The sequence below is a fragment of the Labrus mixtus genome, chromosome 12 (assembly GCF_963584025.1).
Source record: "Labrus mixtus chromosome 12, fLabMix1.1, whole genome shotgun sequence".
NCBI lineage: Eukaryota > Metazoa > Chordata > Actinopteri > Labriformes > Labridae > Labrus > Labrus mixtus.
The window spans coordinates 17,928,178-17,946,213 of record NC_083623.1 but is presented as its reverse complement, the minus strand read 5'-3'; the positions used below and the strand labels follow the sequence as shown (position 1 = coordinate 17,946,213).

At 40.7% G+C, this 18,036-nt stretch overlaps 1 protein-coding gene across 4 annotated transcripts in view; it reads left to right on the top strand.

Moving 5' to 3' along the window:
• Positions 1–18,036, top strand: part of LOC132985189 (bromo adjacent homology domain-containing 1 protein-like) — a 32,490-nt gene that overhangs the window by 10,051 nt on the left and 4,403 nt on the right. Inside the window, exons 1-5 of one of the 4 annotated variants that reach the window (XM_061052426.1) lie at positions 3,617–4,386; positions 13,492–15,276; positions 15,993–16,339; positions 16,576–16,735; positions 17,061–17,140. In XM_061052426.1, the coding sequence (XP_060908409.1) occupies positions 13,512–15,276; positions 15,993–16,339; positions 16,576–16,735; positions 17,061–17,140 (2,352 nt within the window). In that variant the 5' untranslated portion in view covers positions 3,617–4,386; positions 13,492–13,511. Of the gene's footprint in view, positions 1–3,616; positions 4,722–13,491; positions 15,277–15,992; positions 16,340–16,575; positions 16,736–17,060; positions 17,141–18,036 lie in introns of those variants that run through there. The other 3 variants (XM_061052427.1, XM_061052424.1, XM_061052423.1) reach the window with 3 other exon arrangements.

Sequence of the window (18,036 nt, the reverse complement as noted above, 5' to 3'; positions counted from 1 at the left end):
ATTTGAGACTCTCTTCTGCAATTCTATCCATTCTCTCACGGTCAAGAAGTAACTGACTTTTATATATCGAAGATTTTAGGCCTGTGTGTCTTTAAACCCTGCCTGTATCACTCATGTGAACTCATGAATACCAACCAGTTGGTTTAACAGCTGGAGCTTAATAAAATAAATTATTCACTAAGACTAATATGTCACATAAGTGACAACAATAGAAGTGATTGGATCAACTTCCTCAATAAAACCGTATAAAGAGGTAGTGACTGTTAAACAATACACAATGTGACAATCACTGGAATTGTTTTCCCTCGGCACAAAAAGGCTCGGCCAATAACGGGCCCCTTTTTCAAGAAGCTGAATTGATGTAATAGTTGTGTATTCAGGTGTATAATTTGGCCTTTTCAGATAATCTGGCACTTGTCTGCTTTTCTTTGAGTTGAAAAAGTAGTGTGTCAAAGTGGCTGCTTTCCTTGATTGCAGGTTCTGATTCTTTCAGATGACAAAAACATCTGACAAAAAGAGCTTTTTAAATACTTCTGGATGCAGGACGGTAAGTGCCCTCTACAAGGCAGATGCAATTAAATTGATAACCTAATATTTTGTGGAATGACTGTGATCAAAACATGTAACAAACAGAAACGGAGAATCTATTGATGATCTGTGTTTTGCAAGTTTCTCTTTCAAACAGAGGCCGATTGTGTGCAAGGGATTTACAACAAGCATTAAGTCATTTATTTGATTTAAATTACAGTAGTCACTCAGGTATAAGATCAATGCCACAAAATGTCCACAGGTGGGAGCTGTAAGGATGAAGTCTGCAGCACATGGTTCTACGTTCAGGTCTTAAGGTGATGTTGCAACATGAAGCATGCCTTTGACAGACACACCCAGAATCTGTCCATCCTACGGGAGGCACCTATTAGCGGCAGGGTTCAGATAATTCAAAAGTCTAGTTTGACACTACCTCTCCTTACTTCATATAAAAACATTCCTTGTGTCCAAATGTCAGAACCAGTTATTGCACCCTGATAAAAGCTCTTAACTACTGTAAAACCTCATCACTTCAAATCCTGCCTCACTCGTCCAGACTGTTTAGATTGAGTTTAAAGGTGGCTGATGCACAGAGATGTATAAAGGAACCCATCCTCAAACATCGCCTATCATAATCTGATGAACCTGAAATGCCTCTGGGGAAAAAATGCCAACTTCTCAGCAATTGTGGTGAGGCCAGCGGGTAGTGTTAAATTACTTCTAGCCAAGACCTCCCTTTCTGCATGGCAACATAAACGCCATTATTTCCTGGTCCATTACATCCCACGGAGTAGCGCGTGGTCATCTGTTTCTCATGAGTATCAGTTCAACATGACAGTTACACATGGGCTTCCCTCTGGATAACTTGAGCTGCATGACCCGAAAAAGAAACACTTCTCTTGGGATTTGCTTGCATTAAATGGGTAATAAGTTAGCCAAAATAACATCATACCTCGTCAAGTCTGTCCTCAACTTGATACCAAAACAGCTTTGAAAATGCTTGTTTGTTAGGAGGTCGGTCGATTCGATCATTTCTCATGCGTTTAAGGTAGTCATGGAGTCTAAACGCTGAGTGGCTTTCGTGACAGCATCAAGCAGATTTGTCACTCAATTTTGATTAATGATCTATATTTCATCATGGCTGCCTTTTATGCAGATAAATTTATACAGATGAATATCAGATTACCGGCTCTATGTCATTATCGTGGATAGTGTACTGCCTGATTTTGGAATGGTGTGGACTTTTCTTCCTCTACAACCAAAGCCTTCTGATATACAATACAGCTCAGACTACCAAGGTACTACTAACAGAAACAAGAACACTTCCCATGTTGCAACGCCAGACCCCTGAGTACAGAGTCTACATCTTTATGCAGAATCTAGAGTGATCCTGAGTGATCTTTCTAATGCAGCTCTACATGTTCAGTGTGGACTGGAAGAGTGTAACTAGATTTTCTTAAGTACTCCGCTGATGTTTGCTGTGTGGCAATGCTTTACTTACTCCATGCTTGTTTGATCTGGGGGAAAAACAAAACATGACAAGCCGCCATTACTGTGGTGGCATCTCCCTTCAACAGCTGCGGGTTTGAATGCAAGCTGTCCTGAAAATTGAACATTTTCTTTCGATGTAATTTTACCTTTTAAAACAATGTGAGGGGGAGTTTTACAGTTTACTAACAGATGTAAAAACTTCAACTTTGTGAGAAAACGGGGAGTGCCGAGCACACACTATGAGGGCGAACACTTAACACACATTCACTGTCAGAGGATTGAGTGTTCAGAGGTGGATCGAGACAAGACTATAATAAGTAGTTTCTGTTCTCTCTGAGTGATCTGTATGTGGTTCTTTGTGGTGTATAACCAGGTGATTAATGAAATGATCTCGTATGACGTTAATCTATTAGTGAGCACAATGTAATCATACAATCATTACAGATCAGGTTGTTGTAAAAGATGTCTAATATGTAAAATCGAAATAGTATTATGATCTCCTGATTAAGGTTCCTTGATTAGCTGCTATCTGAGGTTTTCAATCTTACTATGTAGCTACAGTCACAGTAAACAGGCAGTAATGGACACAGCAAGCAGGTCGTAGGAGTTTATACTAATAAACATGAAATAAATAAATCAATAGTGTTTTGAGGTACCTGCACTACTTGAGTATTTATATGTCTTTTGTATTTTCAGACAATGAATGAAGACACATTAAACACTTTCTATGTTAAACTGAATATTCCACTCTTGAATTTCATTTTCAGGGTGGAGAAAATATCCAGACTTTCTTGTTGGGAAGATTTAATAATGTGTGAATGTATAACAATCTAAGAAAGTCTAATTTGACAAAGAGCTATACATCATTTTTAAGATTTTAGAGGGAGGACACTAACTCCTTGCTAGTGTTGTTGCATTAGTATATCGAGGATAACAGTTAACGAATCCACTGCTGTTTTCTTTTGAATTAATTTAAAGCTTCTTTTGCTGCATCAAACTCCTATATCAGCCTTCATAAGGCTCATGTTTCTCCTTTAGACTAGCAGTGGCCTTGCTGTTGGGCAGTAATGAACATTTTTTTAACCTGACTGATTTTTTTTTTACTGAGTTAAGTCATATGTACCAACATTTCTTTGAACTACTTAATTCAACTAGATGAAATATTCAGTAAGTACGAGCTAAGAGGCAGCTCAGCTCACAGTTCGCCCTGCTGAAAAGTATTGCAGATCTTTAACTTGTATTTTATATGGATTTATCACTCGCTCCATTGTGAGGAGGAGACCTGTTGATAATTGGGTCCCTGGTATAAATATTGTAGAAATGAACACAGAACTAAATCATGTGGCTAAAGAAAATGCTGATATTTTACTGACAAAACGTGAGTTGACTCAGGGGTCTTCTTCATCATGGTTGCAGCTGAGTTTTAGGGGGCTTGAGGGACATTTGAAGGTTGAACTTGATCTTGTGTTCTTTTTCCAGCCAAGGTTTGTAAATCTATAAAGTTTGATTCAGGAAACTGATTTGTGTTAAATATATGTTACAAAAATATAGGGCAACATGAATGAGAATACAGTTAAGATTTGTTTTTTTAAAATGATTTTAACCCTTTGAAGCTTATTATTCTTGATGTTGAATATATTTGTAAGTTGGGCTGAAGCTAAGTGTTAAATACTTGTGTTTAAAGTGATTTTCGTGTTACTTTCCTTTCCTTAAACAGCTAATGACTAGACATAACTTTATTAAATATGAAGTAGCCTATTCGTCTCTCGTGGGCCACATGGGACACTGTTGACGTCGTTTTAAGCCTTTTACATGTTCACCTCTCACATTCATTTCTCTAGACGTGTTTTTAACAGTCTGGTGGCTGACTGGTCGTGGTTTTGTCACGACAATGATAGGGTGAGGCTGGCTGTCGGTGTTTGGGGGGGGGGGGGGCAGTAACATCCATCGCCTGTGAGGTAGCTCTGTGTTTTAATATACTGTCACCAAGTTAACTCATAAAGCACACTGCCTTTAGGTTTTTTTTATATCCCCTTCCACAATAAAAACAGCTGTTTGTCCGTCATTGGAGAACGAGGGTGTCAAGCGACCCGGGTCCGTGTGGCAATTGGTTCAGATTAAGTTTTCTTCAGATCGGTTGAAGCCCAACCAGGAAGAGCACCACACACATACACACAAATATACACACACACACACACATCTCGCAGGCAGCGCCACCGACCGTCCTCTCTCCACTCCTCCCCAGCTCTCCCAGTTACGGAGCTCTACCATCGCACCAGTCCGGCGGCTTCTCCTCCCCCCTTTCCTCCCCGCACATTTTTGCTCGACGGTTCCCGGCTCGTGCAGGAGGAAGCGTGTCCGCGAGCCGTAAGTTACCGCCTCTCGTTATTTTGTTGCTATTTCGCCCTGAATGTTTGAAGTTGTTCAGACTGGCCAGCCGTCCAAAAAGAGGAGCGCAGAACCCATTTTTCGCTTCGTGCACCAGAAGCGACACACACACACACGCGCGCGCACACACACACACACACACACACACACACACACACACACACACACATAGAAGGCTGCTGCTGCTGCTATACGAGCCAGACTCTCCGAGGTCTCAACTGGAAGGACCGGGATCTGAACAGCCACCGTGTCGGCAACACGGAATCCGGCTGGAAAACGCGAACAGGAGGGGTGACTGCCCTTTATTTTGCTTGGTGTGTATGTATGTGTGTATTCGGGTACCCTCTCTCCCCCCCCTCCTCTCCCCAGCCCATATTTAGAGCCTGGCTGGCTACTTCAGATGGGCAAGCTACGTCAAGCTGTACTGTATCACATCCTACTGTAGGCTATCCCTCGGCCACTGTATGTAGCCTATAGATACATGTAGTAGAATATGTATTTAGATGTTAATGAATGTAAATCTTCCTCGTCATCTGAGCAGATGAAGCTCAAGGCTGCCGTGTAAGTCTTGGAAGAAAACAACAGAAAACATAAACCTGGTGTTTCAGATTCTTGTAGTCTTTTCCTGATAAACACCTCCTGCTGTATCTGCCTGTCAGCAGCCCTGACATGGAAAATGTAAAAGAGCCCTCTCAATCTGATCCCAACGCGCTGCTTATTTATTTTTGATGTGTGCATGAGTGTGTGTGTGTGTGTGTGTGTGCTGGTGGTGGTGGCGTGGCTCCACTTTAAAGTTGAAAAGGAGAAACATTAAAAAAGCAAGTGGATGAGGGGTTGATTACAGGTGTAATAATGTGGAAGAGCAGCTGATGAGTCGGTAATGGTTGCATGAACAGCTAGAGTTAGCAAGTGTTGAGCAGAGCTGGAGTTGTTTCCTGCCAGCAGTGTTGCATGTTGTTTCTTTATGGTTGGATAATATTAAAAGCTTTTGACGTCGTTTGCACCTTTTTAAATGAAACTAATGCCATCAAGTGATCCATTAACAGAGTTAAATGGGCCTAACAGTGGCCACGAGTTGTGACAGATTAATCTAAAAGTGGTTTGTTTTACTCAGATGTGTCATATGAGCGCTTTTAGAGGCTTGACTGCGAGCCTCAAAAGTATTTCACAGGAAAAACCAACATTTGGGGACTGTGTGATCATATTTAAGGAGAGGAAGGAGTCAGACTAGAGGGAAGTCTGAGCATATTTTCTAGATTTGTGCTCTATGGTTATTTTATATTTGAGATACTTATTATATATATTAGATAATATTTTGAGGACCATTTTCTCAGGTTTTACACAAATAGGAGAGAGGCTGTATTTTTCAGTGTTATGTTTGAAATATATCATTTTGAGATATTGAGGTGTACAGTGTAACATTTAATGATAGGGCCATGTTGGGATGTGTTGCTTGAGTTTTCATCAAGCAACACTTTATTGTAACCCATCTGTTTAGGAATCATATAAACACAATCAATAATTTTACAAAACAATATTACAGTGGACAGATTTTAGTTGTGTGTTTATAAATATCTTGTCAATGTTCTATTTAGATAAATCTGTGTTTTATTACACCGAATAAAAGCTGTTATCCTAAATGATATTGACTTGAGTAGTTTTGGATACATTTATAAATATGTTTTAACCTGCAGTGTTAAGTGTACCTAATACTGTTAAACAGCCAAAATATATATGAACAATCATTTTTGTTAGTTAGTTTAAAATTTATGTTTTCTCCTTACAGAGTCCTGAAGTAATGTGAAACTATTATAAATATTTTATTAAACTCTACTGGAGATCGTCAATAACTTTTTTATGGGGGGTTAAAGTTCTCCTGAAGACCTATATAAACACCGTCAAAATCTTAAAACAAAGCGTCTTATAGTCTTAGAATTCTTTCACTCATAGTTTAAAAACTAAAATAAAGTGTTGTTATAAAGATAAAGTCTATTCTGCAACACATTTTCCTCTCTCTATCATTTGAATAACCTGGGACCCACTGAGAGGTTTTGAATTTGGCTTGTGTGTCAGTAATCAAGTAATAATCCCAAAGTGACTTTTGGTTTGTGTGCAGTTTTCTTTTATGTTTGTGATTGAAGATCAGGCTCATTGTCATATTGGCAAACTGCTTCATTTTTCATCACTTTATTTCTATAACCCAGGCTTGAACTTTTGTGCTTTATGCTGACTTGTGCAATATTTGGGACATGAAGAGTTTTATGGGTCTGAACTTATTGTTGAACTATGGAGGCTATAACATGAAACGTGTGCTAGACTAAAATATATTTATGCTTTAGCTGTATCTACAATATCACAGTATAAAAACTATTCATGAAGACATTCTTAGATATTGATTGTTTTTTTGTGTGTGTTTTTTTTTCCATCCTTAATGTGTAAAATTATCATTTAAACCCACCTAAGCTGCTTTTTCACACACATTGTCTCCAGAGTCCTGGGAGATTTTGCTGGTTTTATGTCGAGAAAAAGAAATACCTGGTGAGCCTGGTGTTTGATGCTCTGAAAGGAGCTCATGATCTGTTTTCTAACCAATTAGAGACGAAGCGCAGGGTCATTGATCTTCCCGTAAACGTGAGATTACTTCCTGAGGATAACCAGGTCTCACTGTGTTTAAAGAGCCAAATTGCTGTTTGGCCACACTGCTGCCTTGTAAGATAATATCTCTCAGGTTATCCCCTCCAGTGTTTCCCCACCTACACTTCTCAGCAATGACCCATGCACAGCTGCTGCTGGAAAAATGTCTTTGTGGTTTTAAAAGAGTCCTTATAACGGCTCAGTATCAAGGTCAAAGTTTAGATGTGAACTCGGATACAGACTGTGATTATTGATATAGATTGTAAAGCCGAAGAGGAAGAGGAAATTATTGTTTAATTCAGGATTAAATATGAAAAGATATACCTCAGAGTTTAAATTTGTATTATATCATACTGGTATTGAATTTCAGTCTAAACTGGCAAGGTCACACCGGCTGTGGTTCTAAAAGCACAAACACAAAATTAGTGATAAGGAATTAGGCCTGCACAATAGGAGAAAACATGTGCAATAACATTGTTTAATATTGAGTTAACTTACTGAATTGAGATATGTTAAATATTAGAGTGCCACTGCTTATTATCTTAAACTCATTGTTTCTAATAGGGGTGTAACGACCCATCGATTTGAACAATGATCCAATCAAATGGATGGAAAGTCAAAACATCTAAATCATCATCTCTAAGATGCGCCTTTATTTACAAATGACCACGGCACACCTGTGTGACAGTTTCCACCCAGTTGCGTGTCATCCTGAACTGTCAAACAAGCTATAGCAGCAAACGGACAATGACAAGCAGCCAAGATCAAGAAAGAAAACATTCACTCCTCTCTAGGGAAGCAACAACTGTGTGGAAACATTTTGGACATAGGCTACACCTGGGCAGCCTGTCCACCTTTTATTTACAGACCATGTTTGCATTTTTCATTTTTTTATCCGTATACGATCGCCATCTAAGATCCCATACGAGGGAAAAAACGATCTCCCTTCTGGCTATCTACTCATTAAACAAAGAGAGAGAAGTCCGCTGTGTCTCCTTGAAAGGATCGACTATAGTGCGACATCTCATGTTAAATATATTATATACAAGTAGGCTGGAGAGCAGCCCCCCCCCCCCCATCTTTATGAAGCCGTTCTGTGTCTGAAAACTATTCCTCGAATAACTCAATTACAAATAATCTGCCTCGGGCCTCGTTTAAATCCTTAATATATGGAATTTACTTAATCTTTTTTATGTGCTCTCATTTATTTCTGATGAGTGTTTCTCTGTCCTGATCAATGTCTCTGCTCTGCTCGTGTGTTCCTTCCTACCTAGAGTGAGTTTTTGTCTTTGACACACGCACACTTACTGACACATCTCCTTTGTGGTTTGTCTCAGACACAGTGTCAGGGTATGAAGTTTAGCTGAGCCCTGAAGAAGTACAATTCTTTCATATTCTCATACCATATTCTATTGGATTCCATTAAAGATATTTATCTGAACACTTACGTTACTGAGACAGCTTTTATTTCCCGGCAGACTTTTAATATTTTTAATTGACACATGCGTAAAGCACGCTGCTCTTAAAGTACAAAAATATATGAATGGTGTCGACAAACAAAGCCATTCTTCACAACACAGAGATTATTATTCCTTTTAAGAAAGTGCTCTCTTTTTTTTCTCTTTTATTTTTTTTATTTTTGGGCTTTTGTGCCTTTAATGGAGAGATAGGACAGAGACGGCGCCCCAGAAAGTGCTCTCTTTTTGATGATCTGTATTGATTATTATTGGTGTATATTTACAATGGAGGAAGGGAGATTCTTTAACTTTTAGCACTATCTTCTGCCTTTACTGTTTGTTAGGATTTGTCAGTAGGACAAGTTTTCGACAGCTGTGAAATCAGATGTGACTCTCTGCAGGAGCAGCTTCAGTCACTGCTGAGATCGATGAAGTAAAGATTGTAATCCTTGAGAAGCAAGAACTTTTACCTGATTGAAGTTGAGTCCCTGTCCTGCTCTTTCCCCCTCTGTCCCAGCAACAGATCCCTCTGTCCTCCTGCTTCTGGACAAAGTACCATGATGTGCTTGGAAATGCTTTAGTTCAACAAACAGGGCTGAATCCAGACTATTTAGACTGGGGTGGCACAGCCCGGGCCCTAATTTATGAAGGGGTGGCCAGAAGTTTTTGTGCAAAGAAAAAAATGGCTCCATATTTATTTACCCTTGTTGACAGATGTTATTAACTAAAACAGTAAAATATGTTTTTGTTTTGCTCAAGTAAATTTGTTCCCTGCCTGTGCTATCTTCATTTAATTTTAGTGACCAGTGACTTTACCATCAGACATACGTAGGCAATAGCCTTGGGCCCCAAAACTGCAGGGCCCCATAAAATGCCCGTAATGTGTTTAAGAATTTTTTTCTTTATAAAACTTAAGTAAGTTATTATGTTTTTTTTTTTTAAATCCATATGCAAAAAATGTCAGCAGAAGAATGGCTAATTCATAAATAACTTTTGTCTCAGAGCCCCCTCCCTCTCCGGCAGTGCAGCATGGACCATTTTAATCTCATTAAAAACCCATAATGTCATTCAAAACTACATAAGAACTATACATTATGCTTCTTTCATACAGCTACAGAAAGCATAAATGGCTAAAATAGTGCTGAAACACAGTCAATAATTAAGTCTTCATGTGTGTAAATGTATTCAAAAGAAATGTCAAAATAAGACAAGAAGGTTACAAGACTAGTTCTTCTTTATACTTTACTATGGCGCAGAAATGGCAGGTGGTGTCATTTCCTTTTGTACTCCATATTTAAGTCCAGGAAGTTGTTAAATTTCACTAACTCTGAGCTAAATTTGAATTGGCCATTGCCAGGTGTACACTCTGGCAGTTCAGTCTTGGACCTGTAAACTGCACAAGCCCAGTCAGATTTAGGCAGACAAAATCAAACATGTTTGAAAAACCTTTTAGCCACCAGCTGTAAATTAGTCATAAAAGTAGGGTCCAAACTCAACAGTCCTAAATGTCTTCACACACAGAAATCGGTATCATCATTCAAGCCTCTGTGTGCCTCCCACAGCCATGCTAGTCTGAACAGATGCCTTGGCCTGTAACTCTTGCATTGCAGAATGAATTGGCAAACATTATAAAGCTGACTATGATAAGGCCTTGGATGACTTCTTTCTCTGGTGATGAGCTAATACGTGTGATAACTATGATATGAAGGCTATTTAGGGAAATGTTAAAACTCTAAATTCATGAATACACTATCTTTGCACTGTTAAACACAGAAAGGATAGGGGCAAGCACTTGCTATAAATATTTATGTTGACAGTCTTTAAAGGGTAAGTACACCCTTAAATTCCTGCTAGAACCCTCTCCACACATTTAAAAACATGCAACAGACGAAGGGGTTATTGTAGGAGGCTGGGGGCTCGATGTATAGACCGAAGTTGTGTTTTGTATCTGCTCAAAAGATGGGGAATCAGATGGAGGACAACATGTCCATTATCCTCTGAGTCATAAGAAAGAAGCTCACTGGATCAAAGTATGACGAAATACAGTAGGTAGTCCTTTATTGCAATTTCTGGGCGCTGTCCTTTGGCTTTTTGTTTGGATGTGCCGTTGAAGCCATGTGATGTAGTATGAAGAATGCAATAGTCAAGTTGCATTAGGGTAGTACTTCTCAAAGTGTGGGGGGGATCACTACATTACAGGAGCATGTAGTGAGCAGTGTTTTCCACCTAGGTGGACCACCCAGGTATATGTATTAACTGGCACCCAGGTATATTTTCCGCCCATATGATCAGCATTTAAGGACTGTGGACAAGTAGGTGATTGATCTCCTCACTCTGTACAGGGTATATCGCAGATCTATATATTTTGCAGATGACCAGACAAACAGAGAGATATCTGCTGTTATGGCTCTTTGAATGCATTTGTTGCAGTACGTCTATTAAACAGAACTTAAAATGCCGTTCTTTTTTTTCTTTTTGTGCCGCTGCTTGCTGTTGATGTGATTCTGCTCTCTCTTGGTTTTTCTTTGTCTTGATAACACGCCTTCCCACACTCAGCCTACCTTTTTAAAACAGGCGTTTTGTTGTGTTGCACAGATTCCCCAAGTCTTAGTTACGAAAAAATAAACAGGCGATTGCAGATCCGTACGCGCGGTTGATAAGTTGTGGACACAGATTAGCAATGTCTGTTCACGGTTTCCTGAAGTGTATGTTCAGATTTGTAAACAGTATCATATACTGTGCGCACATATCCATGGAAGTTTACAAATAGGTGCACTTCGTGAGGTCTGGGTGTTAGCAATTATTTCATACAACATTCATAAGATGTGAAAGCTCTCACTGAGAACCTTAAATAAACTTTTCACAGGATGTTGACTTTATAATACAGCATGGATGTATTATTTTTATTTTGATATTCTCTAATTGAAAACTTGATCGAGGAGTCCTGCAAGTGATTAAAGTACCCGAGAGTGATACAAATTGACATTTGCCTCCAAAACTAAAATAAAAGCAAGATCAAATGCTGGAAATTCTCAACACATATGAATTTGTTTGAAACTTATTAAATTCATATGCAACAAAGAGCTATGTAATTATGTATTTCAGTAACTTAAGATAAAGGGAATACATTAATTGGTTTTTATTGAGAAAAAAAAAATTGATTGGAGAAGAAACTCATGATTTGGAAACAGAAAACCTCCATTCAGTTCAATAAAGATGATCGACAATGCTTTGTTAAATTAGTTTTTGCTATAGGAGTTTTCTCCTCTTCCACGGTGCACATTCTACTTTATGTTCAACTTTTTTTTACATTATGCAGCCAATTAATTTTTATAACCAAAGCTCCTGTATGGTATATTGGCATTCAAGAGCAGTCTCTTGAGCATTTACATGAGTAATTATTTGATTTGTTTAGGTTGCAATTTCACAGTTATCTTAGGGAAATTATTGTTTATGAAAAATTCTGAAGCTAATTGTTATAATTGAGTTTAGTTGCTCAAAGGGTTTAAAATGGACTAAAGGAGTGTCATGTTTAGCTACAGAGATATAATTGAGACTCCTTTTCTTCTAACATAACGTGAAGTCATGAATCAACGTGAAGTCATTAAATCAATTGAAATGGTAACTTAACTTCGGTATTGAGCTAGTTTATTTTTCATTTGTTGTTACTTTCTTAAAGGGGGCATATTATGAAAAATCCACTTTTACAGTGTTTTTGAAATTATATTTGGGTAACCTGAGTGTCTACTGACCTACAAAATGTGAAATAGATCCATCCAGTGCTTTGTTTGTGGTCTGCATAAGTCTTAAAAGAGAAAAGTGCTCCGTTTCAATTTGGTAAACTTGTGACGTCACAAGTTGGATTCTGGTAAGAAAAATCCCCTCCCCTCCCCTGATATCTCCACCCATGGACTCCACCCCAGCCTAGAACAAAACTTTTGCGCAGGTCGGCCATTTTTATTCTTGTCAGCGAAGGAGTGATGTCTACCTGGAAAACTCGGGGGGGGGCTCATTGCATTTAAAGAGACACACACACCAAAACGGAGCGTTCTGAGAGAGCTGGTTTATACAGGGTCACAAACCTCCTCTGGTGCTTGATTCATGTTATATTTTGGCCAAAGCACAGATGTTTCATTTAGACCCCAGGGGACTGATTTCAAAGGTAGAAAATGGGTATAATATGTCTACTTTAAGTTGAGCTTACTGTTGAACTTTTATTTTGACATTTCCTTTCCAGGTAATCATTGAGACTACACAATTAGCCTTAACAAGCTTCTGTTTGCATGCTTTGTGCACAGTAGGTGATACAGCACAGTGAATGAATAACAGAGTGCATCAGTTTTTTCTCTTCTACATAAAACAAAGACACAAACTCAACGCAGTGACAGGATCTCAAACAGGCGCACAATAGCTGGAGCTCACCATAAACACATCTATATTCAGCCTGATCACATAAACCATTCAGCTGAATGTAGTCATCATTAAGCTTCTTTATGTGCTGCATCAGATGGTGCTGTGTTTAACTCAAAACTGAAGGCTTATGTAAGATTGTCAATATTTCTGCTCCTATTTTGTTGGCTCTCACTTGCTTTCGTTATCATTTTGCTGCTGTGTTTTCCACAAAGCAACAAGCTTTGCGTTGCTAAGAGTTGTGATATTAATAACATTTTTTAATAATTACTTAAGTAACAAGTGTTCACACACTCCTGAAATGTCTGCCCAGAAAATAACTTCAGTTGTAATCTGGCTTCATGACCAAAATTGTGTTTCTGCATATCTAAACTTGTGTTCTGCACAGAAGATAAGTTAATGAAAGAACATTTTCATTGTGTTTAGGGCTAGGGAAACTAGCTTTCTTTGGGAACAATTAAAAGCTTTGTTTGTAACTAACTTGTCTGCTTCTTCTGGTTGTTGTTCATTTGATTATGAGCTTTGTAAGCCCATGGTGAAACAAACTACAAACTAGTTTTTACCACTTGTCTCTTATCTGTAGGCCTCGTGGAGAAGCATGTGATGACTCACGCAAGGCAGAAGGGTTCCCTCAGGCAGAGTGACAGCAGTGCTGAGTGGTGGGACAACTGCCTTCCTTGGCCACATGGTGGCACTATGGGCGACGCTTGGTCTGAACGCTCACTGCGATTTGGAAGGACGAAGAAGATAAGTGAGATCATCAAACAAAAGAAGAATCCAGACAAGAGGATGAACGTCAAGAGAGGGAGACCTGAAAAATCAGATCAGAACAGAAAACTCAACCGGAAGAATGACAAGAAACGGGACAGGAAGTTGTATCCTTTGCGGGGGAGGGCTGGGGTTTCAGATGGGGAGGGGCTCAGCTGCCATGTTCTCCTTACCCGATTGGAGGAAAGCATTCGTGACAAGGAGAGTTCTGAAAAGAGGCAGCATAAAGAAGGACGACGACATTCATCTCTCAAATCTAAGCCTAAAAGGGGGAAAAAAGTTGTAAGAAAAGAGGAAAAGTTGTTACCAAAAACCAAATCAAAATCGAATGGCCCAAGTTATGACGAGTCTGTTCAGGTCCTCCAACCTCGAAAGCGCCGACTGGCCTCTCTAAATGCCGAGGCAGTCAACAGTCTACTGCTTGAAAGAGCGACTGACCTACAGCCAGCCGCCAAACAGGCCAGACGACATGAAGAGCCATCAAATGGAGTAATAGCTCCGGATGCAGATCCAACAAGGACTGGTATCTCTGGAAGTCTGAAGGCTTTGCAGGGAAACACTGGTAAAACCACCACGTCTCACAAACTTGTAAAGTGCCAAAGCTCTAAGAAGGTCAAGAAGGCTAAAGCCAAACAAGGAGAGATTTGGGGGATGAGTCAGGAAAGCCTAGATGCCCCTGCACCCAGAAGATTGGCGGGCCTGAATGCTGCAGCACTTCTTAAGTTAACCAGCTCGTCTGCAACAAGTAAACAGAGAGTAAAGTCTGCACCTACTGCTACTATCACTTCAGACTGCAAGGCTCCTGCCGCTGCCTCGACCCCCAAACAGCAGACCAGGGTCAAACACAAGGAGCACTCTCAGAAGCAGAAGGGGAAAAAGGTCTCGTCCCCGCACAGCGCCTGCACATCCTGCAAGAACAAGGAGGACTTTGAGCCTAAAGTGGAGTGGGATACTGGCAGCTGCACCCATCGACTGACCAAACCCGGCTACCAGTCACGCAGCATGCTTGCGTACCCGCTAAAACAAGTGAAGGAAGAACAGATGGAGACCGAACTAAGCCCATACTACTGCTGTCCCCCCGAGGGCTCAGTGGAATACTGCCACCGCTTGGCCTTCTTCCTGGGCCAGCAGCCCTACGGAGAGTCTGACGATCAGCCTCTAAACTCAGCCATGACCCCTGTGAAGCGCGAGTGCCTCGTAACCTCCCCTTCCCTCACGCATTCCCATCCGCACACTGCCCTGACCCTCAGCCCCCACCCCTGCCTTTGCACCGCTGACCACTGCTTTTCCAGCTACTACGTCCACATCGCCCACCCGACACACACTGGAACAACATCATCGAGCCTGGCCCCACGACCACTGAACTTTGCCCCCACCAGTCTATGCCCTAACCGGATGACGGGCTCCAAGCTGCTGGATCCACGGGTGTCCCACGGCTCAGGGCTGCCCCATCCCGCCTACTGCAACTCTGTGGCCTCACCCTGCTATGGTGACGCCTGCGGAATCAGTGGATACACCTACAGAGCTATGCCTCCTGTTACCAGCAGGGGGTGCTCTTTCAGCACAGGATGCACTGGATGCACACACGCCATCAAAACAGGTGAGTGGAAGATGGAAAAAATGAATTAGAAAAGGATATAAAGTAGTTCAAAGACCCTAACCCATATCTGGAGAAAAACAGCTACAAGCACTTCTAAACAAACGCATTTAGCAATAAGATCTGGAGCAGGGATAGTATTTGACCCTGATGAAAGAAAGTTCATCTTCATATGTCTTTGATCTCAAAACATGTTTGTAAAGTTCTTTTAATCAAAGAACCCTTCATCTCAATTTTACACTTTGATCCAGTAGGATAAGAGTCTACTGTTGCAAAAACTGTGCCTCAAGCTAGCTGTGGCCGAACAAGTGTGGACATTTACGTGTTTTTTTTTTTTCTGGTGTGAGCTTTAAAAGTGTCCTTAGCTGGAGGCTTGATTTCAGATATAATCCTAGATAAAAAGCTTACATGTAGAATTTTCCGGAACAATTTGTGTTACGTACAGTTTGACTGATGAAAAAGATAAAGAAACTGGTTTCTTTTAAAAGGTGTTTTTTGTTGTGGAACCAATCTGTTTGTTGGCATTTGATTTTGCTTAAGAGAAGTAACTAAACCTCCTAAAAAAAGTTTGCCAACGTTAACTTCCTGTAGCTTCTTATCATATCAGATAAAGTTAGACTGTAGCAGCTAACACATGAGTGTGTGTGTTTTTGTTTTTTTTGTCTTTCACAAGCTATAGTTTAAAGATTTGTCTTGCTGCATTGTGTCTACTATTCCAGAGGGTTACTCCTCCCCTCAGGATGACCACAGCCCCTCCCTCCTGGTGTCCCCCTCCATGCCGATGTCCAGCTGCCCTCTGTCCACTGGGCCCACTTCCACCCAGACCAACCTGCTGACCCCTCTGTCGGGACGAGACCAGCCCCCTGCCAGGTTAAAGCTGGCCAGGGAATGTCCTCAGAGCCCCAAACCCTCCAACGGATCCTTGTCTGTCGTCCACACACGACCGAAACAGCCGTCGCCCCCGCCAAGCCTCAGCAGCACCAAACAAAAGAGAATCAGCCGCAGACGGGCTACCAACGGCTGGCGGCCTGTCGGCATGCCTTCAGAGAAAGAGGTCTTCATTGCGGTAGGTAATCTGTGAGTGTGTCTTTGAGTGGTGAAGACGAGTTAAAGAGTTTTTTCTCTTGTTTACCACCTGCTAGTTGGAACATTAGCATCCATACTGCTGCCTGACAGAAAGAGAAAACACATCATTGTATTTTGACCATGCGGCGTCGTGTGACAGATTCCTTTTTGTCTTTATAATGAGAATGATATCTGTCATTGTGTGTGTGTGTGTGTGTGTGTGTGTGTGTTTGTCAGGGAGAGGATGAGACAGCCCTGCGGCAGTGTTATGAAGGAGTGGAGAGGGACGGTGAAGTGATACATGTCAGAGACACTGTGCTGCTGCGATCAGGCCCCAGGAAGAAATCCCTCCCATATGTTGCCAAGATATCAGCGCTGTGGGAGGACCCTAAAACAGGTGACGAAGACAAGGATGGGGAGAAATGGAGATATAACAGTGATGTATCTGCATGGAAGGGTAGACGAAAGGACATATGACCAGGATTGTTTACATATTCCCCTCTCTCTCTCTCTCTGGACCTCCCTCTCTCTCTCTCCCTCTCTCTATCTCTCTCTCTGTACCTCCCTCTCTCTCTCTCCCTCTCTCTATCTCTCTCTCTCTCTGTACCTCCCTCTCTCTCTCTCCCTCTCTCTATCTCTCTCTCTCTCTGTACCTCCCTCTCTCTCTCTGTCTGTCTCTCTGTACCCCCCCTCTCTCTCTCTGTCCTAATTTGCCTCCTCAGGAGAGCTGATGATGAGTCTTTTCTGGTACTATCGACCTGAGCACACCCAGGGGGGCCGAGATCCCAGCGCACACTGTGAGGTGAGCATCACAATAAAGATTGTACACTAGTTTTAAGAGTTTCTTTATTTTAAAAGAATAGTTTGGGATAATAGTGGTGTTATGATAAACCATGTATATGATTGTAGGATATGAGATACAAGAAAACACAGGATTCTTGTAATGAAAATACAACTTTAAAATGTGTTTTTCCATTGTATATGTAGACACAGAAAAGTAAATAATAGGACCATTTCATTGTGAAATTTCCTTGGGAGTTTGTAAAATATGTTTTAAAAAAGTTTGTTTTATGAACAGTTTCTCCTGTACTTGTTTTATTTCATATAGTTAGTCCATTACCATCTCAGTCTGTGGAGACAATCAAACAGGGTGGAGCCTGTGGGATGGACAGTTTGTTTTTTGAGAATGAGCAGACAGACTTCAGAGGCAGTGCTCATGGAATTGAAGAAAATTAACTTGCAAAAATATTTTTGTGTGAAAGAAGAAAAACATAAAAAAGCCCTGAAAATGAGAGTTTTATGCCGAAATTAAATTTGTTGCCAGCAACAGATTGGACAGGGTCATGTTTCCCATAATGTTGTTTCGCTTTTGCCACTTTGACGTTGTGTTTTTTCTATAATTCTGACAGTAAAAAGTTCAACTTTCTTAACTTTGTTAGACTGACACATTTTGGCTCGATGATTTCATCAGTGTCTTGAAGGCCACACGCCGAAAAGCGTCGCTCTAATAAAGTTGATTTTATACTACAAGTGTCACTGGAGTTTCTTGACCTCCTCAAGCCTTTCACTCTCCATGCACCTTGGTAGTGGGGGAAGCTGTGCCAGAAACCCTTACTCTGCTTCTTCTATAATTTTGAAAGTGGAATGATTTACCATTCTTGCTTAATGTAGGAAAACAGCTGTTAAACAGCTCCTTGT